At 39.4% G+C, this 26,899-nt stretch overlaps 1 protein-coding gene across 1 annotated transcript in view; it reads right to left on the bottom strand.

The window, feature by feature from the left end:
- The window catches only part of RPRD2 (regulation of nuclear pre-mRNA domain containing 2), a 107,437-nt gene extending 81,240 nt beyond the window's left edge, over positions 1-26,197 (bottom strand). Inside the window, 1 exon segment of the mRNA XM_023724614.1 lies at positions 25,838-26,197. Within this exon segment, the coding sequence (XP_023580382.1) occupies positions 25,838-26,042 (205 nt within the window). The 5' untranslated portion in view covers positions 26,043-26,197.
- Positions 26,198-26,899: the final 702 nt, after the last annotated feature.

A 26,899-nucleotide genomic window follows, 5' to 3' on the forward strand; every position in this document is an offset into this window, starting at 1 on the left:
AGCCAATACTCGTTTACCATTCCAACAATCCTAGGGCCCTTAAGAATGATGCTAAGTCTGCTCTGCCTGTGCTCTACAAGTGGAACAACAAAGCCTGGATGACAGCACATCTGTTTACAACATGGTTTACTGAATATTTTAAGCCCAATGTTGAGACCTAGGGCTCAGAAAAAAAGATTTCGTTTCAAAATATTATTGCCCATTGATAATGCACCTGGTCACCCAAGGGCTCTGATGGAGATGTACGAGGAGATTAATGTTGTTTTCATACTTGCTAATACAACATACATTCTGCAGCCCATGAATCAAGGAGTAATTCTGACTTTGAAGTCCTATTATTTAAGAAATACACGTGGCAGAATTACAGCTTCCATAGACTGTGAGTCCTCTGATGGATCTGGGCAAAGTAAACTGAAAACCTGGAAACGATTCACCATTCTAGATGCCAGTAAGAACATTCGTGATTCATGGGAGGAGGTCAAACCATCAACATTAACAGGAGTTTGGAAGAAGCTGATTCCAACTCTCATGGCTGACTTTGAGGGTTTAAGACATCAGTGGAGGAAGTAACTGCAGATGTGGTGGAAACAGCAAGGGAACTAGGATTAGAAGTGGAGCCTGAAGATGTGACTAAATTTCTGCAACCTCATGATAAAACTTCAACGGATGATGACTTGCTTCTTATGGATGAGCAAAGAAGGTAGTTTCTTGAGGTAAAATCTACTGGTGAAGACACTGTGAACACTGTTGAAGTGACAACAAACGATCTAGAATACTACATAAACTTAGTTGATAAAGCAGTGGCAAGGTTTGAGAGGACTGACTCCAATTTTTAAAGAAGTTCTACTGTGGGTAAAATGCTATCAAACAGCATCGCATGCTACAGAGAAATCTTTTGTGAAAGGAAGAGTCAATCGATATGGCAAACTTCACTGCTGTCTTATTTTAAAAAATTGCCACAGCCACCCCAACCTTCAGCAACCACCACCCTGATCAGTCAGCAGCCATCAATATCAAGGCAAGATCCTCTACCAGCAGAAAAATTACAACTCGCTGAAGGCTGAGATGATGGTTAGCATTTTTAGCAATAAAGTATTTTTAATTAAGATATGTACATTGTTTAAGACATAATGCTATCGCACACTTAACAGCCTACAGTACAGCGTAAACATAACTTTTATATTCACTTTAATATGAAACCAAAAAACACGTGTGACTTGCTTTATTGTGATACTCGCTTTACTGTGATGGTCTGGAACCGAACCCACAATATCTCCGAGGTAGGGTTGTATTTCATCATAACCTGAAAAACTTGCTAAGAGTGACCCTCTAGAGATAACAGGCGTTCTTTTATAGTGTAGGTGGGAGTATAAATATATGCAGCCTCTCTGGAGAACAATCTGGTATTACTGGTATCAAAATTATAAATACACATACTCTATTTCAATCGTTCTGTTATTACCTATATAAACTATACAGTGCTAATATGTGTGTGTGTGTATTTCCCCCCAAACTACACAAAGTCTTATACACAAGGGTGTTCACTATAGAGCTTCTTGTATGAAACATCGTAATTTTCTATCAGTAGTCAAATAGTTAAATAAACTATGGGAAGTCACTTAATATATTATGAAGCCAGAAGAGAATATAGAAGGGTCTCCAGGATATATTACTAAGTGAACAGAAATATAGAAAAGTCTCATTCAAAAAAAAAAAAGGATACACGTGTGTGTACAAATATAAAATTTTTCTGTAAAAATATACAAGAAATTGTTAATAATGGCACAGAGTATACAGACGAAGAAGATTGGGGTAATTTTTCACTTCCTATCACATGAATTGTTTAATTTTATTTACCACGTACTTTATAATATAGTAGTTTAAAAACCAAACTAGTTAATGGTTCCCTGATATACTGAAGTGTCTCTCATTGAAAAGTAACCCTCTGTCAACTACAAAATCCATCCCAGCTACCTTCTCATTTCTTATCTTCCCTTCTCATTCCAATATTTGAAACTAACAGTCTACTACAACGGTCTGATAACTCTACTTTCTCACCTACCATTATTTTTTTAAAAAAAAAAAGAATTTTAGTTATTTAATAATAAACACACACACACAAAGTACATGTAATAAAAATGTAGGTTATGAAGCAAAACAAACTTACGTACTAGAACATTACTAACACCACTGACGCTACTAACGTAATAGTCCCTCCTCCCCTTCTCCTGCTCCCTTCTGGAGGCAGGTATATTTAGGTATATCCTAAACTTTGTATTTTCTTACTTAAAAAAATTATCATGCATGTATATATCCGCAAAACAGTATTTTTTGTTTTGCCTGTTTCCAAACTTCATAAACATGGTCTCATGCTGTATGTGTAGTTTTCTTTTTCCCACTCGACGCTGTCGCTAAATGACGTTCACATTGTTATGTGTGGATTTGTACACTCATTTTCACTACAGTCAGATATTTCACTGTGTGAACAGACCACAATTTTATGCATTCTAAATGGGCATCTAGGTTGTTTTCCACATTTTTCTAGGATGAATAATGCTGCTATGGATATTTTTATACCTCTATTCCGGGATACATACAGAAGAGTTGAAATGCTAGATTAAAGGGTATGCAAATGTTCAATTTTACAAGATACTGCCAATTCATTTCTCATTTAAAAACCCACCAAAATTTCTTTGAAAAGATCATAAAATCGATAAATCTTTAGCCAGATTGACTTAGGAGAAAAAAAAGAACACACACAAATTACCAATATCAGGAATGAAAAAGGTACAACACCACAGATCCTATAGACATTAAAAGGATAATAAGAGAATATTATGAACGACCTTTGCCCAAAATTTGACAACTTAGATGAAACAGACAAAGCCTTGAAATATACAAACTACAAAAGCTCACGCAAGAAGAATAGATAACCCTACATCAATTAAATAAATTGAATTCATAGTTGAAAACTTTCCAACAAAAGAAATTATAGGCACAGATGGCATATGTGGCAAGTTCTACCAAATATTTAAGGAAGAAATAACACCAATTTGACATAAACTCTTTCAGCAAACAGGAGGAGAGACCACTTCTCAACTCATTTTATGAGGTCAGCATTATTTTGACATCAAAACTAGTCAAAGACATTACAAGTGAAAAAAACTATAAATCAACATCCCTCATCGGCACAGACCTAAAAATTCTCAACAAAATATTAACAAATAAAAAGCTTGTGAGCGGCCATCTGAGATACTCCACTGGTCTCACCCCGTCTGGAGCAAGGGAGAATGAAGAAAACCAAAGACACAAGGGAAAGATTAGTCCAAAGGACTAATGGACCACAACTACCACAGCCTCTGCCAGACTGAGTCCAGTACAACTACATGGTGCCCAGCTACCACCAACCGACTGCTCTGACAGGGATCACAATAGAGGGTCCTGGACAAAGCTGGAGATAAATGTAGAACAAAATTCTAATTCAAAAAAAAAAAGACCAGATTTACTGGTCTGACAGAGACTGGAGAAATCCTAAAAGTATGGCCCCCAGACACCCTTTTAACTCAGTACTGAAGTCACTCCTGAGGTTCACCCTTCACCCAAAGAGTAGACACGCCCATAAAACAAAACGAGACTAAAGGGGCACACCAACCCAGAGGCAAGAACATGAAGACAGGAGGGGACAGGAAAGCTGGTAATGGGGATCCCAAGGTCGAGAAGTGGAGAATGTTGACATGTCACAGGGTTGGCAACCAATGTCACAAAACAATGTGTATTAATTGTTTAATGAGAAACTAATTTGCTCCGTAAACCCTCATCTAAAGCACAGCTGAAAAAATATATTAACAAATAAAATTCAGAAATGTAGAAAAAGGATAAGATATCATGACCAAAGCTGGTACAACATTAAAAAAATCAATCAACATAATTTATATGATACAATCAATATCAATGAACTTAAAGAATAAAAAAACCATATGATCATCTCCACTAATGCAGAAAAAGCATATGACAAAACTCAACATTCATTCATGACAGAAAAACTCTAACCAATTTGATGTATAAAGCCAGGGCAGTCCCAATCAAAATTCCAGCAAACTTTTTGTAGAAATCAACAAGCTGATTTTAAAATTTATATGGAAAGATAAAGGACCTAGAATAGCCAAAACAATTCTGAAATTTTGTCGGAGGTCTCACACTATCTGATTTCAAGACAAGCTACAGTAATCAAGATAGAGTGGTATTGGCAAGAGGATGGATACACAGAACGATTGAACCAAAAAAAACAAGTCCAGAAATAGACTCACATATATGGTCAATTAATTTTTTTTTTTAATTGTGCTTTAGGTCAAAGTTTACAGAGTAAATTAGTTTCTCATTCAAAAATTCATACACAAATTGTTTCATGACACAAAAAAAGACCAGACTTACTGGCCTGACAGAGACTGGAGAAACCCCGAAGAGCATGGCCCCCGGACACCCTTTTAGCTCAGTAATGAAGTCACCCCTGAGGTTCACCCTTCAGCCAAAGATTAGACAGGCCCATCAAACAAAATGAGACTAATGGGGCACAACAGCCCAGGAACAAGGACTAGAAGGCAGGAGGGGACAGGAAAGCTGGTAATAGGGAACGCAAGGTAGAGAAAGAGAGTGTTGACATGTCGTGGGGTTGTTAACCAACGTCATAAAACAATACGTGTACTAACTGTTTAATGAGAAACTATTTGTTCTGTAAACCTTTATCTAAAGTATAATTTAAAAAAATAGTTTCATGACAATTGGTTACAATCCCTGCAATGTGCCAGCGCTCTTCCCCTTTCAACCTCAGGTTCTCCATTTCCATTCATCCAGCTCTTGCCTTCTTGTCTTTGCTTCTGGGCAGGTGTCACCCATTTGGTCTCATATATTTGATTGATCTAAGAGGCACCTTTCTCACGTGTGTTGTTTGTTTTATAGGCATGTCTAATCTTTGGCTGAAAGGTGAACTTCGGGAGTGGTTTCAGTTCTGAGTTCGAAGAGGTCTGGGGGCCAGAGTCTCAGAGGTTCCTCCGGTCTGTCAGACTAGTAAATCTGGTCTTTGTTGAGAATTTGAATTTTATTCTATATTTTTCTCCTGCTCTCTCCGGCACCCTATACCGTGATCCCTGTCAGTGCTGTCAGTGGTGGTAGCCGGGCACCATCTAGTTCTTCCAGGCTCAGGCTGGTGGAGGCTGTGGTTCACGTGGTCTGTCAGTCCTTTGGACTAATTCTTTTCCTTGTTTCTTTGGTTTTCTTCATCTTCCTTTGCTCTGGACGGGATGGGACCAATAGATGTATCTTAGGTGGCTGCTCACAAGCTTTTAAGAGCCCAGATGCTATTCACCAAAGTAGAACGTGAACATTTTCTTTATGAACTATGTTATGCCAATTGGTTGACTGATTTTTGACAAAGATGCACAGGCAACTCAATAAGGAAAACATAGCCTTTTCAACAAATGCTTTTTGAGGCTCAAATTGTCAATAATTTGGAACAGCTGGACACCCATATAATAGAAAATAAAAGGAAAAAAAAAAGAACCTTGACTCATAACTCACACCATTTGCAAAAATTAACTCAAAACGGATCATAGACCTAAACATAATACCTAAAAAACTATTAAACGTCTAGAAGAAAACAGAGGAGAAAATGTTTGTGACCTTGGGTTAGGCAAAGATTTCTTAGATATGACACCAAAAGCACAATCCATTAAAAATGGATACAATTCTAGTATACAATTCTAGATTGACAGTTGTTTTCTCTTTGCACTTAGAATATTTCATTCCAAACTGAACTTTATCAAAATTAAGAAATTCTGTTCTTTTAAATACACTGTTAAGAGAATGTTTACAGTGGTTTTATTTCTAATTACCTAAAACTGGAAACAACCCAAATGGTACAAACTATGGAATATCTCTAAATTGGAATACTATTCAGCAGTAAAAAGAAATGAAGTACTGGTACATACAACATAGAAGAATATCAAATGTGTTATGCTAAGTGAAAGGAGCCAAATTCAAAAGGTTACATACTGTATGATTCTATTTATATGACATTCTGGAAAAAACAAAACTATAGGGTCAAAGGGGCCCTGGTGGCGCTGACTCCGCCAGCCGTTCCTTGGAAACCCTATGGGGCAGTTCTACTCTGTCCTACAGTGTCGCTATGAGTCGGAACTACCGGATGGCAGTGGGTTTGACCCTACTAGCAGTTCTCAGAATTCGTCCCTAACGAGCCGCATTAGCATCGCCTGGGAAATTGCTAGAAATGCAAATTCTTAGCGGGGGTTGGAATCAGAATGAATTGGTTCAAAGCTCTGTGTGGTGGTGGTTACGTGACTGCATGAATCTGTCAAAATATATATAACTGTACACTAAAAAGGGTAAATTTTCTTGTATGTAAGTCACAGCTCAATAAACTTGCCTTTAAAAAAGCAAAAACACCAACAGAATAAATAAGACTTCCTGTTTCTCCAGATGGTCACCAAATTTAAGTTCTCTTAATTTTTTGCCATATATCTTAAAGTGGGTTGCAAGACACTTGATTCTAAATATTTCAGCATGCATATCTCAAGAACAGGAATACCTTCTATGTAATCACAGTACCATCACCACACCTAAGAAAACCAACATTGATTTAACAACACCAGCCAACCTAAAACTCACCAGGAAATTTTCTCAACTTAGAATGTTTAAGCTGTTTCTGACTGTTGTGTTGTTTTTGTATTTTTTCTGAGAACCAAAGTTCTTATGTTGTGATTGGTTTTTATGCCTCTTTAGTCTCTCTCAATCTAGAAAAGTCCCTTCACCTCTCACTATTCTTCATGATACTGAATCCTTTGGAGAGTCCAAGTCAACTGTCCTGCAGAGCAGCCCACATTTTAGGATTCATCCATTTCCTCAAGAGTAGATTCAGGTTAAATGTTTCTGGCATTGCACGCCGCCACTGCATCACATCAAGAGACACACAATTCTCAGGCTATTCCGCTAGTATTAGTGCCAAACTCCATCTCCATGGTAAAGGCATATTTCCCTCTTCGTAACAAAGTAATTAATATATAATTATCCTTTTGTAATTAATAACCTGTAGAGTAGTACTTTTGACTATGAGAACATCCTGTTCCTCAAGAGTCTTTCAACCAATGGTTTTTAATGTTCTTTAGCTATCCTTGCATGAATCAATCATTATGTGAAGGCCTACAAAATGGTGTTTTCTGATTCTATCATTCTTTCTACATTCAGTTAACTTTCTTTAAAAAAAGAGTTTTCGTTTTTCACCTCCTCCCTGTTCTCTCTCTTTTATTTTAATGAATATCACTATGGACTCATGGATTTTTTTTTCCTTCTTTCTTTACTGTCACTCTCTTTGATGCTCAACTTGTCCCACATTCAGCCAGCAGAATCCCCTTCAAGCCAGCTCTTAAGTCCCTATGATATGAACCCATTCAGCTTTGAGTATCTCCTTGCTTTTTGGCCCAAGATGTTCCATGGGTCTGGTGTTTTCTTCATAGAAAGATTTTATAAATTATTGATTCAACCTGGTTAGTACTTACAGAACTATTTGCATTTTCTAATTATTCTTGTCATTACTCGTCAATTTTTTATAGAAATTTACCCATTTCATCTGAGTCATGTGAGTTTTCAAATTTATTGGTATAAAGCTGCTCACATCATCTTTTCAATTTCTACTTTATTTGTACACATGACCCCTTTTTCATTCCTAATTGTTTATGCCTTCTCTCTTTTTTTTCCCCTTGATCAATTTTGATAGAGGTTTACATTTTACTAGGTGTCTTAGTTTTCTAGTGCTGCTGTAACAGAAATACCACAAGGAGTGGCTTTAACCAAAAATTATTGTCTCATAGCTAGGGAGGCTAGAAGACCCAATTTAGGGCACCAGCTCTAGGGAAAGGCTTTCTCTCTGTCCACTCTGAGGGAAGGTCCTTGTCTCTTTTTAGCTTCTGTTGCTCTGTTTCTTGGACATCTTCCTGTGGTGTGGCATCTATCTTCCCCTATCTGTACTGCTTTCTTGTGTGCCTGATCTGCTCTTTCATATCTCAAAAAGTGATTGGCTTAAGACACACCCTACAGTGGCACGGCCTCATTAACATAACAAAAATCCCTATTCCCAAATGGGATTACATCCACAGGGAGGTATCAGGATGAGGATGTACAACACATAATTTTTGGGGAACACAATTCAATCCATAACACTAGGCATGATGAAGAATCATATTTTGACATTGCTGATATTCTCTATTATATCTTTCTTTTATATTAATTCTTTCATCTTATTTTTTCTCCTCTTTCCTTCTGTTTTCCTTGGATTTACTCTGCTGTTCTTTAACTTTTTACAAGAGATGCTTAGCTCATTAACTGTCAGCCTCTTCTTTTGTATTAGGCTATGAATTTCCTTCATGTATAACTTCACTGCATCTCAGCCCAGATCTCTTCTCTTAACTCAAGGTCCTTATCTGTCTACTCTACATCTCCACTTGAAAATGTAATAAACATCTCAAAATTACATGGTAAAAACTAAACTCTTAATCTCCCCAAAATCTCATGCACCCAAAACCTTTGCCACACAGTTAATGGCAACTCCATCCTTCCATCTCTCAGGCCACCAATCTTGGGATATTTTTGATTCCTCTCTTTTTCTCATATGCCACATCAATCTATCAGTAATTTGTTCTACCCTCAAAATGCATCCAGAAACCATTTACTTGCAATCTCTATTCCTATCACTGCAGTCTAAGCCACCATCATTTCTCACCTGGATTACATTACTCTTCTAACAGGTCTCTCTGCTTTTATCTTTTCCTCCTTATCATTTAATCTTACCATGACAGTGGGTGATCCTTTTAAACCTTAAATAGCTTTAAATAGTTTTGCTGAGTATACAATTTTAGATCAACAGCTGTTTTCTTTCTGCACGTAGAATACTTCATTCCAATGTCTTTCAGCTTCCATTGTTGCTGTTAAAGTCTACTATCAGTCTGTCATTCTTTTGCAGGCTATCTTCTCTCTGGTTGTTTTTAAGAGCTTCTCTTGGTCTTTGGTATAATTCAGTTTAACAATGAAGTATGTAGGTGTATATTTCTTTTTATTTAACCTGCTTTATATACATTATGCTTCCTGTATCTGTATATTCATGTGTTTGATTAATTATTAAAATTTCTCAGCCATTATCCTTCAAATATTGCCTGACATTCATTCTCTCCTTCTAGAACTTCAATCATACACAGGTTAGCCTCATTATATACTTCCCATCCACTTATCTCTCTGTGTTACATTCTGGGAAATCACCTCAGACTTAACCTTCATTTCACTAATTCCCCCTTTGTAGGTGGTCTGTTCTGCTGTTCAACACATCCACTGAATTTTTAATTTCAGCAATGAAATGCTTCATTTCTCAATGGCTATATTTCAAGTCTGTATAATCATTTCTGAAGGTCATTCATTTCTTGCTTATATTTTAGATTCCATCTTTTATTAAACATGTCATACATGGTTATTTTATATTTTATATCTTATCATTCCAATAGCTTAAGTCTCTGGGGATTTGTTTCCACCAAATTTCACTCACAGTGGATTATTTCTTTGTGGTTTTTTTTTTTATTGTCAGCTTATATTTTGCTTAATTTTATCTATGAGAATTCTGAGATCCTAATAAGAGAAAGCTTTCTCTCAAAGTGTGTTTGCATTTCCTTTTGCCAGAGTGGTTGGGGTGGTACTAACCTTATTCCAAATCAGCATCCTTCCCAGAGGGCTCTTCCACTTTGTTGTCAGCCCAAGGCTTCATCTCCCATTAGTGCTGCACTTGCCCTAAGGGCAACCCTGTCTGTCCTGTTTGCTCACAGCTCATTGTTCCTGTTTCAGTTGATTCTTCAACTTTTATGTGTGAGAGTAAACCCTTGGTGAGCTCCCTTATTTTTTAGCATACCCAGTAATGCATTCGAAATTGTTTGTTATCTCCCATACAGAAGAATTCCAAATCATTTATGTAGATATTGCTCCTTCAAGTACGGGAAAAATAACTCTCCATCCCTTAAGTGTGGGCTGTGCACAGTGACTTCCTCTCAAGAATACAGTATGGTAAAGGGGGGAAAAGAGTAACTTTATAGGAGAGAAACCTGACAAAAACACTGCCTCAGCCAGGTGATCAAGTTAGCATCATCAGTTGTAGGTCGTACTGACAGCAAATCCTTGATATGATGTGGTAAGAATTGCATTTTACCTCTGTGGTCTTCCTCTCACAAACCTATAACCCCAGCTCATCAAGTGAAAGAACACCAAACAAATCCAATTCGAGGGAGAGTCTACAAAATATCTGACCACTGCTCCTCAAAACTGTCGAAATCTAGAAGAACCTTAAGAGACATGATTAAATGTAATGTAAAATTCCAGATGGGATCCTGGGATGGAAAAAAGATACTAGGCAAAAACTAAGGAAATCCACATATGAAGTATGGACTCTAGTTAGTAATTATATATCAATATTGGTTCGTTAGTTGTAACAAACACACCATACTGATGTAAGATGTTAACAATAGAGGACACTGGGTGCAGGGTGTAGGAGAACTCTGTACTACCTCTGCAACTTTTCTGTAAGTCTAAAACTATTCTAAAATAAGTTTTTTTCCTATGTTGCAATTTGTTCAGAATTCAGTTTTTTTTTTTGTGAGAGGATCCTGCAAAATATTTAGTCTGTCACTGACCAGAAACATAAGTCCTCCCATTCACCTTTCGGCCCAGTACAATCATGCTCTTTCCCAAAACCATGCTCCACTGAAACTCCTCTGGCAAACTTTCTCTTCCCTTAGTTTCTGAGAAACCACTCTGTTCATTCAGATCACCTGCTCTCCCTAGGACACAACTTTTGTTCTGCGAACCCATGAGACTCTGGTGTTCCCCAGGGCTCTTTCATTGCCCCTATTCTCTTCTTTAGAGCCTTAGGCAGCACAAATGGTTAAGCACTTGACTGCCAGAGGAAAGGCTGGCCGTTCAAACATATCCAGAGGTACCTTGGAAGACAGGCCTGTTGATCTGCTTCCAAAAGGTCACAGTCTTGAAAACCCTATGGAGCAGTTCTGCTCTGCACACATGGGGTCACCATGAGTTGGAATCGACTTGCGGGCCAACTAACAACAATAACAACAAGTCTCTTCTCACACAACACACGGGCCCATGAGGTGCTCATCCATTAACTACTGTCCACATGCTAACAATTCCCATGTTTACACCTTTAGTCCAAACCTCTCTCCCAAATACAACATAATGGTTATGAATTTATCTCTTAAATCAGTCAGACGGAGTTTCAAAGTCCAGCTCCTATTTCCAAAAGCAGCATGACCCTTTCTAAACAATCTTTCCTCATCTATACAGTGGGGTAATAACAGCACCAGCCTCTTCAAAGGTTGTTGTCAAGATTTTATGACATAATACGTGGAAAATTACTAATACGGCATCAAGTACACGTTGTTAGGTGCTGTCAAGTCGATTCCGACTCATAGCAACCCTATGTACCACAGAACAAAACAGTGCCCAGTCCTGTGCCATCCTCACAATTGTTACGCTTGAGCCCATTGTTGTAGCCACTGTGTCAGTCCATCTTGTTGAAGGTCTTCCTCTTCTTTGCTGACCCTCTACTTTACCAAGTATGATGTCCTCCAGGGACTGGTGCTTCCTGATAACATGTCCAAAGTATGTGAGATGATGTCTCACTAGTCAATAGCCAATATTAGGATTATGAACACTAAACCTAATTACCTACTAAGCAGTTCTTCTCAGATGCCCTACAGACACTCCAACTCCATGTTCAAACCTGCTCTCATCTACCTCTTCTTCCCAAATTCCCTATCACCTAAGACAGAATCCATCTTCCAAGCTTTTTTCTAACGTCACCTTCAACATCCATTTGATAAGCAAGTTTTGTCAAATTCTACTTTCAAAATACCTCTTGGAGTCCCGAATGGAGCAGGAGAAAGGTGGGGTGCAAAACTCAAATTCTAGTAAGAAGACCAGACTTAATGGTCTGACTGAGACTGGAGGAATCCCAGAAAGCATGACCCTGGATTCTCTATCAGCCCAGAACTAAAACAATTTCCAAGGCCAACTCTTCCGACAGGGATTGGACTGGACTGTGGGACTTAAAGTGTTACTCGTGAGGAGTGTGCCTCTTAGGTCAAGTAGATACAAGAGATTAAACGGGCAGCTTCTGTCCAGAGCTGAGATGGGAAGGCAGAAGAGGGTTAGGAGCTGGTTGAATGGACATGGGGAATCAGGGGTGGAAAGGAGGAGTGTGCTGTCACAGTATGGGGAGAGCAATTAGAGTCACGTAACAATGTACGCATAAATTTTTGTATGGGAAAAATAAAAAACAAATAAATAAATAAAATACCTCTTGGATCTTTTCTGCCCTCTCCACTACTACTGTTGCTGTTGTTGTTAAATGCCATCGAGTCAGTTCTGACTCACAGCGACCCTATGTACAACAGAATGAAACACTGCCTGGTCCTCTTGCTATGTCTGAGTCCACTGTTGCAGCCACTGTATCAATCCATCTCATTGAGGGTTTTCCTCTTTTTTTGCTGATCCTCTATCAAGCATGATGTCCTTCTCCAGGGACTGGTCCCTCCTGATAACACGCCCAAAGTACGTGAGACAAAGTCTTCTCATCATCGATTCCAAGAAGCATTCTGACTATACTTCTTCCAGGACAGATCTGTTTGTTCATCTGGTAATCCATGCTATATTCAATATTCTTCACCAACACCATAATTCAGAGGCATCAATTCTTCCTCGGTCTTCCTTATTCAGTATCCAGCTTTTGTATACATATGAGGTGACTGAAAAATACCATGGTTTGGGTCAGGCACACCTTAGTCCTCAAAGTGACATCTTTGCTTTTCAACACTTTAAAGAGGTCTTTTGCAGCAGATTTGCCCACTGCAATGTGTCATTTGATTTCCTGACTGCTATTTCCAGGGCGTTGATTGTGGATCCAAGTAAAATGAAATCCTTGACAACATCAATCTTTTCTCCATTCATCATGATGTTGCTTATTGGTCCAGTTGTGAGGATTTCTGTTTTCTTTATGTTGAGGTGTAATCCATTCTGAAGGCTGTGGTCTTTGATTTTCATTAGTAAGTGCTTCCAGTCCTCTTTGTTTTAGCAAGCAAGGTTGTGTCATCTGCACATCGCAGGTTGTCAATGACTCTTCCTTGAATCCTGACGCTGCATTCTTCTTCATACAGTCCAGCTTCTCGAATTATCTGCTCAGCATACGGGTTAAATAAGTATGGTAAAAGGATACAACCCTGACGCACACCTTTCCTGACTTTAAACCACGCAGTGTCCCTTTGTTCTGTCTGAATGATGGCCTCTTGGTCTACGTACAGACCACTACCACTACACTAATTCAAATCCTCGCCATCTGGCTCCATTATTACAATGGCTTCGAATACTTCCCCTAAATGTGTTACTGTCTATTTTTAGTGATTGAAATACCAGCTTTAGGTACTGTAGTTTATTGTGCTATTTTAAACACCAAAATACAATATTTTTGTTAGCATAACATCAAAGCAGCTTCTTCATCCTTTTTGGCTATCTTCAATCTCTTCCTCGCCTACTCAGTCACCCCATCCCTCACACTTTCACCACAAACCCCCTACTAGTGCTTGTTTACTACTCAGCTGGGGTAAACGACCCTGATGTACCTCTACCCTTGTCACCTCCCCCTTAAAGGCTGAGAGTATGCGCTTGAGGGAAAGAAACTTCTATAACAAAGGATCTCTCCTTGGAGAAATAAAAAATTTAGACCTTCATTAGAGCAAACTTTCTCAAGTTGGCTAAGAGAAAAATCAAAAGTTCAGCAATTTTGAATGACTGAACAGAGGCAGATGGTTCTGACAGCACTACTCAGGGGAGTTACATATGGCAAGAAGATCCTGAAGCCCAAGCCAACCAGCTACATCACACGTGGCATCTATAAGGATGCCTCAGGCAACAAGACCAAAATCATAGGAAGCAGCAAAGCCAGTAGCAGCTAATAACCTATTAGAATGACTACCTATGCTTAATATTTATGTTTTATAAAATTATATTTTACTTAATGTCCTAGAATATGATCATAATTTTAAAATAAGAAATATATTAAGTATTTGGCCTCGCTGATTTATTTTGCATTTTATGAATTTTAAAAACGTTGCATAAAAGACTAATACTATACTAATACCAATATTACAAAAAATAATTTTGGTCCAGTGTTAAAACCATTAGTTATTGTTGTATTTTGTGCTTCTACAAAGTTACTTTACTTTAAATGTATGTATTCCCCTTCACGTTTTAAAATTCACGCCTTTTATTCCTTCTCTTTGTCTTTTCCAACCTCATTTCGCTATGTGTACCTTCTGGTTGCCACTACTGGCTTCCGATTCTTTCACACCTCTGCTTATATCTGGGATGCCTTCTGTCACATGCTTCACACTGTTTCCTCTGCGAAGCCTTTCTTATGGTACACAAATATAAACTGGTACTTTCTGCTCCATAACAGAGCTATAACTCCAACTGAGGGTTTCCTAGAAAAACTTTTTCTTAGGGTTTCCTAAAAAAAAAATCCCAAAGAGTATTCCATGGAACACTAGTCACATGAATTGGACAGAAAGGAAACATTCTATGGTCAAATACATTTCAAAAATGTTGACTATTCTAGCCCTCTCAGAAACTCATAAAGCATTTTACTAAAGGTACTGAAGTCCCGCAGCATGAAATCAGGTTTAACTTGAATTTGGTAGTTCCTACACTTTGATGGTGAAACCGTAAATATCAGGACTTTTTGGGAAATGCTGCTGTAAAGAGCATAAATTCACACTATGTTATTTTTGTTCAATTCTACGTTATATTTTCTCCATAGCTTATCCAGTTTTTCTTTTTTCCCATACAAAAATTTATATATACATTGTTATGTGACTCTAATTGCTCTCCCCATACCGTGACAGCACACTCCTCCTTTCTACCCTTGATTCCCCATGTCCATTTAACCAGCTCCTAACCCTCTCTGCCTTCCCATCTCGCCTCTGGACACAAGTTGCCCGTTTAGTCTCTTGTATCTACTTCAGCTAAGAGGCACACTCCTCACGAGTATCACTTTAAGTCCCACAGTCCAGTCCAACCCCTGTCTGAAGAGTTGGCCTCGGAAATTGTTTTAGTTCTGGGCTGATAAGAGAATCCAGGGGTCATGCTTTCTGGAGTTCCTCCAGTCTCAGTAAGACCATTCAGTCTGGTCTTCTTACTAGAAGTTGAGTTCTGTACCCCACCCTTCTCCTGCTCCATCAGGGACTCTCTGTTGTGTCCCCTGTCAGGGCGGTCACTGGTGGTAGCCGGGCACCATCTAGTTCTTCTGGTCTCAGGCTGATGAAGTCTCTGGTTTATGTGGCCCTTTCTGTCTCTTGGGCTAATACTTTCCTTGTGTCTTTGGTGTTCTTCATTCTCCTTTACTCCAGGTGGCTGGGACCAACCGACGCATCTTAGATGGCCGCTTGCAAGGTTTTAAGACCCAAGATGCCACTCACCAAAGAAGGATGCAGAACATTTTCTTAATAAGCTTTATTATGCCAATTGACCTAGATGTCCCCAGCTTATCCACTCTTGTTAGTTATGCATAGATACTGCATATGGCAATCTCTAAGAAAACTAACAGGATAGAAATTTCCAAGTTATGTGTTCTCTGGGCATTCACTAATATTAACAAGAAAGGACTAAAAAATCCATGTTCATTCCTATAGATTATTAACCTTAAAATTTCACAGCATGCAGAACGAACTGGAAGAACTTAAGCAGACAAGCCTAGATGAAACATAGTGTAATAAGAAATATCTACAAATATATAGATAGATTTAATAACTGCATTTTTAAATGACAATAAAAACCCATTGCCGTCGAGTCAATTCCGACTCCTAGTGACCCTACAGGACAGAGAGGAACTGCCCCACAGGGATTCCAAGGAGCAGCTGGTGGTTTGAACTGCAAACCTTTTGGTTAGCAGCCTGAGCTCTTAACCACTGCGCCATCATTTATTGAGCTTTCTAAACGTCAGGGGAGTTAAAAAGCACTTTATATAGAATTATTTAATCCTACCAACAATCATATACGGTGGGATTTACTACGATTATCCCCATTTAAACGCGTTGAGAGGTTAACTAGCAACCATAAGGTCCATTTGACTCCATATTCTTTGCCAGTTAACCACTATACAATACTGTAAGTCTGCCTACCTATGTAAATCTAACATAATCTCTATAGCAGCAGTCCTCAAGATGTGGTCTGGAGTCAGAGTTAAGAATGATTCATTAATTAAGCATTTTTAATGTTCTAGGCCCTCTTCTAGGTACTGAGGATGTAGTGAAGAACAAAAGAAACTTCCTGCTGTTATGGGCTGATATTCAAGTTTGGGGTGAGGGGGGTACGTGTCTCAGTAAATAAGCAAATAAATAAATACACAAGGTAGTTTATCTTATAATGGGTAGAAACGTCTGGCAATCTATTTCCAAAAATCAGCCCATAAAAACCCTATGGATCACAGCAATCTGATCTGCAACCCATCATGGAATCCCCAGTACTGGACCAGGCAGTGAGTGTTTCCTTCTGTTATGCATGGGGTTGCCTTGAATCTGGTGCTGACGCAACAAGGCAACTCACAACTTCTTATAAAGAGAAAGCTACGAAGAAAATAAAATAGGGTAATGTGATAAGAAACTGATGGGCAGGGGGAGAAAGGGGTGGACTCTGTGGCTAGGGAGGTTAGGGTCCAGCCTCTAAGGACATAACATTTGAGTTGAGACCTGAAACACGTGGACATCAAGGTAAATTTAAATATAATTTAGAATATAAAATTTAAATTTAACATAAATGGTAGTGTATTTGTATGTCTGTATTTGGCAAAATAAGAAGTTGTGAATATAATCTCACAAATAAAAAAAAATTAACTGGTTGATAAAATAAAGTCTGGAAACCAATGGGCAATATGCAGTATTACGATGCAAGACAATGGATGTGTATATTACAGAAACTTGATAAAGATCATTCTATATACTATAAAGCAGTAGTTCTCAAATCTTTTGGATTCAGGATCTCTTAACACTCTTAAAAATTACTGAAAATCCCAAAAATTAAATTAGAAATTAAAACTAAGAATTTTTAAAAATATCTATTTATTAATCATTAAAAATAAAATCAATCCATTACATGTTAAAGGAGCCCTGGGGGCACAGTGGTTAAAGCGACTGGCTGCTAACCAAAAGGCTGGAGGTTTGAACCCACCAGCCATTCCTTGGGACAATGACGTGGCAGCCTGTTTCCATAATACATATTTTTATTAAAAATAATATTTTGCAAAAAAAAAAAAAAACTACTGAGGAGAGTAGCACAGTTTTATACTCTCTGTATGTAAATTAATGAATCGTTTTCAATTCCGCAGTCCCGTGAAACTACCATCGTAGACGGGCCCAAGGCTGTCTGGGAAGCACTCTACTGTCCATACCACACTGCCTGCGGAGCACTATAAACCACAAGCACACTTCTGAAGACTGGAAAGCAGTCTAGCCTAACGGTGAAGTGTAGACCACAAAGTCAAGACCGCTGCGACCTGAATCTATTGTGTACTAGCTGTGTGCCTTCAACAAGTCACTTTAGCTCACTGAGCGTTCAAGTACTTCATTTATTATTATTTGTAACGCTTTATTATTTTGCCGGTCACCAGTGCAGTTAATTTTACACATGTATTACGAATAGAGGAGCCCTGCTGGCACAATGATTACAGCACCTGGCTGCTAATCGAAAGGTTGGTGGTTGCAACCTACCAGCCACTCCGTGGGAGAACGATGTGACTCCATGGAGAAAAGATGTGACAGTCTACTTCCATAAAGATTTACAGCCTTTGAAACCGTATGGGGCAGTTTTATTTTGTCCTATAGGGTCACTATGAGTCAGAATCGACTCAAAGGCAATGGGTTTTTATTATAATTAGTAATAAAAAATTATACAGTACTTAACTCATAAACTGTTACATTAAATGACATCACATTACAAGAACTCAGCGAATGCTAGCTATTTTATTACTAAGTCTATTAGTGACATGTTTGTGAAGTTAACTACATTAGTGCCTGGAAGATTAATAAGAACGTTACTAAATAATAACAAAGTACGTGTAAACCACTCCGCCATTCAATCTACTACAGTCCTTTTTTCCTCCCACTCACGCTCACCCTCTGCCCACATAAAACAAACACAAAATGAAGTTTATGCTTACTACAGGTAATACAGGCGTGGTATCTAGCAAGTGTGCTCAGAAAGTGATACCTGCTATGATTATAAACACTACCACAACCAAAGAGTGATACCTCTTCTCAACTCTTACAGCATATGAGAACTCATAGTATCGTACTTCCCAGAACCAATTATTTTGTTAGATTCTTGTCTTAGTTACCAAATGTTAAGTTCCTTATAATTTCAGCTCTTTCAGCACCCACTACAAAAGTTTCCGTATTTTGAAATTTGTTTTCTGAATTCTTTTAGACATATAAACACTATAAAAGAACTGTTAATCATTCAAGCCATACTGACTGCCTCCTGGCCGCAGAGATCCTTATTTTAAAATAATGAATGATGCTACACTTTAAAAAACTATTATGATGGTAAAGGAATACAAAACCCGCTCAGGGCCCACTTGGTCTTTTTTAAGTTAAAAACAGTTAAGTTATAATTCCTAACACTAAAATATCTATTTTCCTCTAACAGTGCAACTTTTACTAAAGGCTAACAATGAAACACTATATATCTCAAGTAAAAAAAAAAAACAAACTAATCCGTTGCCGTCGAATCGACTCGGATTCATAGCAACCCCACAGGACAGAGCAGAACTGCCTCACAGGGTTGCCGAGGAGCGGCTGGTGAATCCGAACTGCCCGTCTCTCGGTTAGCAGCCGCAGCTCGCCGCAGCCCTTAACCACGGCGCCGCCAGGGCTCCGCACCTCAGGTGCTGATACCAAACAACTAGAAAGCGAAAGTGACTGAAACCAATCACTGGAGCGTGAAGGAGGAGAAGAGACAGGGGAGAAATAAAGGCCACAATCAAAACTGCTAGTAAAATTTAAACCCAGCGTATTAAACATTTCATTTCTTACATCAAAGAGCCCCTATTTCAAGGTTTCTTTAAAAATGACAGAAGAATAAGAATGAGATATTTTTAAAATAATCTTTCTCTTAGCCAGTAAAACTCTAATAATTCCAAAGCACAGATGAAATCATTGCCTTTTCACAAAAGGAGCTGAGTAGGTTCTCCACTTCCTCCACAAAACGCGCAGTTATCCAAGGCTCTACAAGTGAACTTGGGGAGAGGGCGGGGTGTGGGATTGGAAAGCTCTACAAATCACCAACTACTTTCTGTTTCTTTGACAAACAAGAAACTCAGTCGAGCTGGTTTGTACGACACAGTTAAATTCTTAGGTAATTTTTACCAGCTTTCTGAGCTCCTTAGGAGTCCCAGTGGTGCAGTGGTTGAGCGCTCAGCTGCTAACCGAAAAGTCTGCGGTTTGAACCCACTAACCGCTTCATGGGAGAAAGATGTGACAGTTTCTGTAAAGGTTACAGCCTTGGAAACCCTATGGGGCAGATCTACTCTGTCCTATAGGGTCCCTAAGAGTTGCAGTCGACTGGACGGCAATGGGTTTGGTTGGTTGGCTCTGAGCTCCTTCTACACATTAAACCTCAATCACCCTCACTTCTCAGAGAGTTTAAATTTTAAAACAACTAACCCAAATCTTCCCTTTGACTTTTTAAAGTACTGCTATAAAACAATAAACACTTGGGAAAAGTGATCATAACTGATTGACAAAAGCCAAGGAAAAGAAGTTTGGATTCATCTATTATTTATTAGTTTATGGAAGGCAGGAAGCCAGATCGTGAGAATAAAATCAGTAAGCCCGTGCTCCCTAAGAAATTACACAATATACTCACCCCTCCCAGAGAGCAAATTTTAATATCAGAATTTTTCCACTACCACGGAAATTTTCCTTTTAAGATATTATGATAACATAAAATGATGCAAAATTTAACAACACCGTTTCACGCTTTGAGTTATGGGAATGTTATCTGCTACGTTCAACTTTCTATGGGATCTGGTATAGCAAAATTATTTTTTACATATTGCTTCAAACAACGCAACTGAAGGAAGACCACAATGGCTTTCTTGTAAAGTCTTGAAATACAGGTAAAAAGGCTTATTTAGTATTTCTCATTACAATAATTATGGCCTTATAATTAAGGTAGTCCCTATGTTTCGAAACAATGCCAGGAACCATGATAAATATTACATCTCTAAAAAACCTAGCACAATGGAATGAAGAAAAAGTGACCTAAGCATCCAAAGGGAAGGTAGAGGACAGATAACGCAATATTAATTTTACAACTGTGAAACTGTAACAGAGCGACCAGTCAACTAATCCAGCAGTGCTATGAAGCCTATAGGCAAAAGATTAAAATGGATGGACTACTTCTTCGGGGAGCTGAGATAAAGTTTAGCTTGGGCCTCAAAAAGAACCTAAGCCAAGAGCATGCTAGACAGAGTAAGCAGAAAAGAGGTCTCTAAAACACCAGAAGGTCCCAAAGCCTTCTCTCTGGACCTCTTCTCTAGCTACGCTTAGTACCCTAACTTACTACCTTACTTCTTTAACTGCTTACTCCCTAGTTGATCTCCTTCAGCCTCACGGCTCTAAACACAGTCTATACACTAAATAGACACTCTGTGGTGATCGTTGCACAACTCCGTGAATACACTAAAACAAATGAATTGTACACTTTAAATGGATTAAAATTTATATTTGTGAATTATATCTCAATAGTTACCCAAGTTCTCTGCACTGTAGAAAACAGTTTATGAGTAAGAGAAGCTGCACAGTATAGTGGCTAAGAATGCACACACTCTAGATCCAGAATGCATGGGTTTGCTCCACCAATGCAACCATGAGCAAGTTACTTAACCGCCTGGTGCCTCTGTTTCCTCATCTGTAAAATGGGGATCATAATAATACTTCACAGAGTTGTTGCGAGGATTAAATGAATTAATACATGTAAAATGACTAGAACAGTGCCCAGCACGTAGTAAGTGCTCAATAAAAATTAGCTGTAAAATTACTACCACCTTCATGGTCCACCTAAGGATCCTGAGTTCCAAACTGAGTTCCAAAGCCATTGTCATAGATCAAAAATGGTAACGCACTTTGCAAATTCTCTACAACAAATAAATCCTGTATGAAGAACTATTTTTCCTAGTCCAGATTTCTCTCTCGTGAAAAAAATACCAGATTGTACTGAGATTTGCTTCAAAGTAATGGGGTGGGGGCAGAATGTAGGGGTAGATGAAAACAGATTGTCCATGAAGTTGGTAACTACCGAAGTGGTATAATCACTAGAAAATGGGGTATCATTACTTTTCTATTTCTGTATGTATTTGAAGTTTCTACCAAAAAGAGGTGGAGGGAAATCTTAACAGATTTTCTGCTCTATAACGGATTAGCAATTACCCTTCTACTTTCCTTTTTGCCCTGGTGGCACAGAGCGTTAAGTGCTCAGCTGCTAACTGAAACATTAGCAGTTCAAACCCACCCAGTGGCTCCACAGGAGAAAAGACCTGGCGATCTGCTCCCGTAAGATTACAGCCAAGAAAACCCTATGGGGCAGTTCTACTCTGTCACATGGGTCGCTATGAGTTGAAATCGACTCCACAGCACACAACAACAATTTTTCTTTACTCCCCTCTTCCTTTCCTTCAAACTTGGAAGAAATGCCTGGCTATCTACTTCTGAAAAACCACCCGTTGAAAATCCTATGGAATACAGTTCTACTCTGACACACGTGGGACGACATGAATTGGAATCCACTCGATGTTTACTTTTTTTTTCCCTTCAAAAACTCACTTAAATTCTCATACAATCTTCTAAAACAGATCAACCCATTCAATGGTTAGAAACAAGACAAAATGGAGGTATTATGAACATGTCATTTTCCATTTTATCCTACTAGCCCTTCAGGGCATCTGCTAATTCGTAACAGAGACATTGGTCCAATTCATTCGCTACTGACTGGGAACGTAATTTCCAGCACTGTACCCAAAACAGGAGGCCTGGTGGTGTAGTGGTTAAGAGCTCAGCTGCTAACCAAAAGGTCAGCAGTTTGAATCCACCAGTCGCTCCTAGGACTCTATGAGGCAGTTCTACTCTGTCCTACAGGGTCACTATAAGTCGGAACCCACTCAACGGCAACGGGTACAGGTACCCAAAACAAAGTTCTTCTATAATTATTTTAAATACTCAGGATCTTAAGACCACCTTTATCCACATCATCATCATTGACATTATAAATAATAATGTGAATGCTTTGTATGTGCCCTATGTTAAAGTATGTGCACTATCTTCTATAATCTAGAAAGCAATCCTATGAGATATAACTATTATGTTTACTCATAAATGAGGCTTACATAAATCAGATATAGTATCACTCAGGTATTAAGTGATGGAGTTAAGATCTGAACCTACGTCTAATTCTAATTCATAATGATTTCCACTGTACAATAAAAATGAGAGGGAGGAAAGAAGTATAGAAACGATAACCTTGTCAAGTTATACATCAAGTCCATATAAAAGCCATATCCTGAACCTGCTGACAAGCATGCCAATCATTTCTTTCACTAAATTATAAATGTCTCCTTCCAATAAGCAGAAATTAAAACAATTCTGTTTTTCAAGTTCTTGATTAACTATTTTATCAAAATCATGTTGGCAAATATTTACTGACTGCATACTGTGTGCCAAGCACTATTCCAGTTGCTTGAGGATACAGCAGTGAACAAGACATACAGTGGGGAAAGACAACCAATAAAAATGTAAACAAATAAGATAATTTCATATACTGAAAATAAGGTGATGTAATAAAGAGCAACTGAACAGACCACTTGAAATAAGGTGAACAGGGAAGGCCTCTCTGAGGCGATGTTATCTGAGCTCAGATCTGAATAAGGCAGGAGTTGAAGAAGCCTGAAGTGTAGGATCTTGCAGACTCTGGTAAAAGAAGTTTGGATTTTAACCCTGTTGCAATGGGACATCACTGGAGAATTTTAAAGCATAGGAATAACATCTGTTTATGCTACAGAAAGATCTTTGTAGAAAATAATGGTAATGAATACTTCAGCCAAGCAAATTAAAAGTAGCCTGAATAAAATCAGTAGAACCCACCATCAAGTATAACTTCAGGGAGACTACTGGCCTTCTCTAAATTATTTCCTTCAAAGTTAACAAAAGTCTCTTATTACACATTATGAAATAAAGGATAAAATGCAAATATCTCCCGAAGAGTTAACACAGTTACTGAAATTCACATTGAGGTCTAAATATAAATTATTAAATAATGGATGTCAGAAGGAAAAAATGAGAAGATAAAGTAACATCAGGAAAATGGACAGAAAGGCTGGGAATGCCAAAAATACCTACTTCACAATTTTGCCTAAAGTTGACTTAGAAACCAGACTCAAACTAAAACAAATCCAACTGTAAATGAAATATAAACTTCAATGAAAATGAGGCCCAGTGCATAAATTATTTTCTCTCAGCCCTTTTGCCACTCCTGAGAATATTTCTCTCAAGAGGCTTTAATTAAATGAGATAGATGATGCTCACTAAATGTAAATACAAAACCACTATAAACTACCCGATAAAGTAACCATTTTAGAAAGTTAAATTCCACCCTACGAGGAAAACACAGAATTTTATAAAGCCAAAAGCATTTAACTATATAAACTATACAGAATGCACTTCAAATGAATGACTGCCTTCCAGATTAATCATCTTTCACTCTTAAGATATCAAGAAAGGAAACGAGCTCAAGCACAATATCAACAACAGCACAGGCAGAAAAACTCTGGCTGCAGTGTATCTCATTATTGCTGACTAGAAAAAAATCTTGTAATTGTCACTGGTGATCCCACAGAACAGGGATGGGGACCAACTTATTCTTGCAAATGCTGTAACCACACAGTGAACGCACCAGAGCCCAAAGGTAAGAACCGTTCAATGCGTGTGTAACTTAGTAAAGATGTTCTACAACAGGATGGAAAATATGTTCTCAGGCTCACATCAGCACTATAGCTACCACTGCTGTACCAGGTATATTAATGCACCACGATTATTAAAAAACAGTGGCGAAAACACTTTTACAAAGTTAAATGTGACCACTGTCATCTGACAGGATGCAAAGAGTCAAATCCTGACCCTACCATTTTTACTGTGTAACCTTAAGCAACTTAACATTTCTGAGCCTTAGTTTCCTCATCTTTCAATTAGTGATTAAAAAATCTACTTCTCAGGGTTATTTTAAGGAACAATGAGATAGATGTCTATACTAAATGACAATAAAGGGCTCAGCACATAGCAGACACTCAATATGTGACTCTTTGATGATTGCGACCAAGACTATCTTTACTTGATACTGCATGTTCTAATTTCACCTATTGACAGGAGAGTAGCTATACATGTGCTATTGGTAAGCACAGGTAGGTAGCTCTGTCTTGCCTCTACTAATTGTTCAGCATTATTAGTCCAAGAACCACAAAATCTCTCTCCCAACAATAACCTTAAACAAATGGTTACAAGTGTGTGGCCTCTAATTTTGCAAGCTTTATCCATCTGTTCCTTGAAAGGTAAACACAAATCAAAACACTACAGGGGCAAAAATAAGTGGATGATGGACCCCACTGGCGACAAGGCATCAACAGGAAGTAATAAAAGATCTAAAATTCAAATGGATATACATGGAGTTAGGGTTAATGCTCTCTTCTCAACAGGAAGCAACAGGGACTTCTCCACACCTCCCTCCTGTAAGATTTCAAATCTCCTGCAAACAATCCATGCTTCCTGACAGTTTAATAGACCTCTTTTCTGTAGTAAAGCAGCAAAGTGGAAAAAACTCCACAATGACGACAAAAAAAGTGTTAACTGAAAAAAAAAAAGTACTATATACTCAAAAAGCACATACCCTGTTCTGATTAGTTATGAAATTAATCTCTGTTTTAAAAAAGGAATTTAAGAATAATAAAAAGTAGCTGGATCAGCTTTACATTTTCAGATATCAGTGATGATACCGACTCTAGCATGGTAGTTGCTTCTGTGCAGTATCAAAGCCCGTGTTTTAGCTACTGAAGCAAACATCCACAGGTAAAGGGAAACTTCCTAGGTGGTCACCTCAGCCCTCTCTGGAGCTCATGCGGGGTTTTCTTACCATTCGAGCAGGTAAGGCCTTCCTTACCACACATCACAAGTTTTAGGTCACAGGAAAACAGAGTAGTCCAACAGATTACCGTGAAGTAGGTGAATTTACGACTGCTCAAACCATCCCTCTTCTCTAATCAAAAAACCCAGAATTATGAACACGTCAAGGCCTACAAGAAATAAACGGACGCGACAATTTCCGTGAAGGTTCAGGAAAGTCAACGGCACACCTTACAAAGATCTGAAAGAAGACGGAAATCTCCACGGATCTGGGCCCAACAGCCCAAGGTCACACCAAGCCAGCAGCTAAAAAACCCAAGAAACGAGCCTCCTGCAGTTGAGGAAAACCCTGGCCAGGCATGGAGTCTGCGCTGGGGAACACTCGGGTCAAAGCTTGAACGTGAACCCCAAGCGAGCGCAGCGGCTCGGTGGGAAGAGCCCCAGCGTTTCGGGCAGGAGAATTTCCCTCCATGTCCCCAGCCTCCCTTCCAGTCACCCCCAACACTCACATCTCCGGAGCCACTTCATCCAGTGGTAGACGATAGTACTGTGGTGTTTCTTATTCTCTATACACCAAGACGACAAGCCTTGAATGGATTCCATGGTGTTGGTTACCGACTGGAATTTTCGATCCAACGAGGACTCCAGAGCCCCTGCCGAAGAGGCCGACGAGGAGGAGGCCTTACTGCTGCCTCCGCCGCCGCCGGCCGCCATCTTCCCGGTTTGCACAAGCGCTGCTGCTCCTCCGGCGGCGGCGGCGGCGGCGGCGGGAGCGGGCCAAACAATCACTGCGAGTGCGTGAGGGCCGTAGGTGGGGAGGGAGGCCGGGGGTGGGGACGCTGCACGCGCAGGGCTCTCCCGGAGGGACGGGCCGGAGGACCAGCTGCTGGGCACGCTTGCGGCTCGCACACGCTGCAAGGAGGGGCTGCAGGTTTCCAAGGTTTATCAGTATTGTTCAAGGGGTCGTGTTTATAAACCAGTCAGTAATCACGGAAGAATTAGGCAGAAAACAGGCCCTGCGAACCTTTCAAAACGGCTGCCCGCGAAACTAAACGTTTTATATCCTTCGGCTCTCAACACTGAGGACCTTCCCCACCCCGATCCCCATAATCCTGCAGAGTATGGGCGGGCGTTAATCTCTCAAATTTAACACTACCCGACTGCCCCCTCTCAGCTGGAGAAACCTTTCTCCTTTAGATCCCCAAGCACAGAAAAAGCCCGAGGCTACCTAGTCAGGATTTTTTTTGCAACGCAACAGCAGCAGCAAAGGAACAGCAACAGTACCGCGCACGCGCTACTTGGCCCCGCCCCTACTCCCCCGTTTCCTTCTCAACCTAGAAAACAGCAGAAGTGATGGCGGGGCAATCTGACCAATCAAAGGAGAAGAAGGAGAAGCGCGCGCAATAGCCCGCAAGCACCAAAGGCCAAGGAGACGCTGCGAGTATTTGTGCGCCTGCGCAGCAGATCAGCGCGTAAGCGAGCGGGCACGGAGCAAAAAGCGGGAGGGAAGCGTGAAGGGAGTTGGTTAAGTTAAGGGGAGGCTTGGGGGAAGGGGTGCACCACTCCTCCCC

This window comes from Trichechus manatus, unplaced genomic scaffold, assembly GCF_000243295.1.
Source record: "Trichechus manatus latirostris isolate Lorelei unplaced genomic scaffold, TriManLat1.0 scaffold00250, whole genome shotgun sequence".
Taxonomy (NCBI): domain Eukaryota; kingdom Metazoa; phylum Chordata; class Mammalia; order Sirenia; family Trichechidae; genus Trichechus; species Trichechus manatus.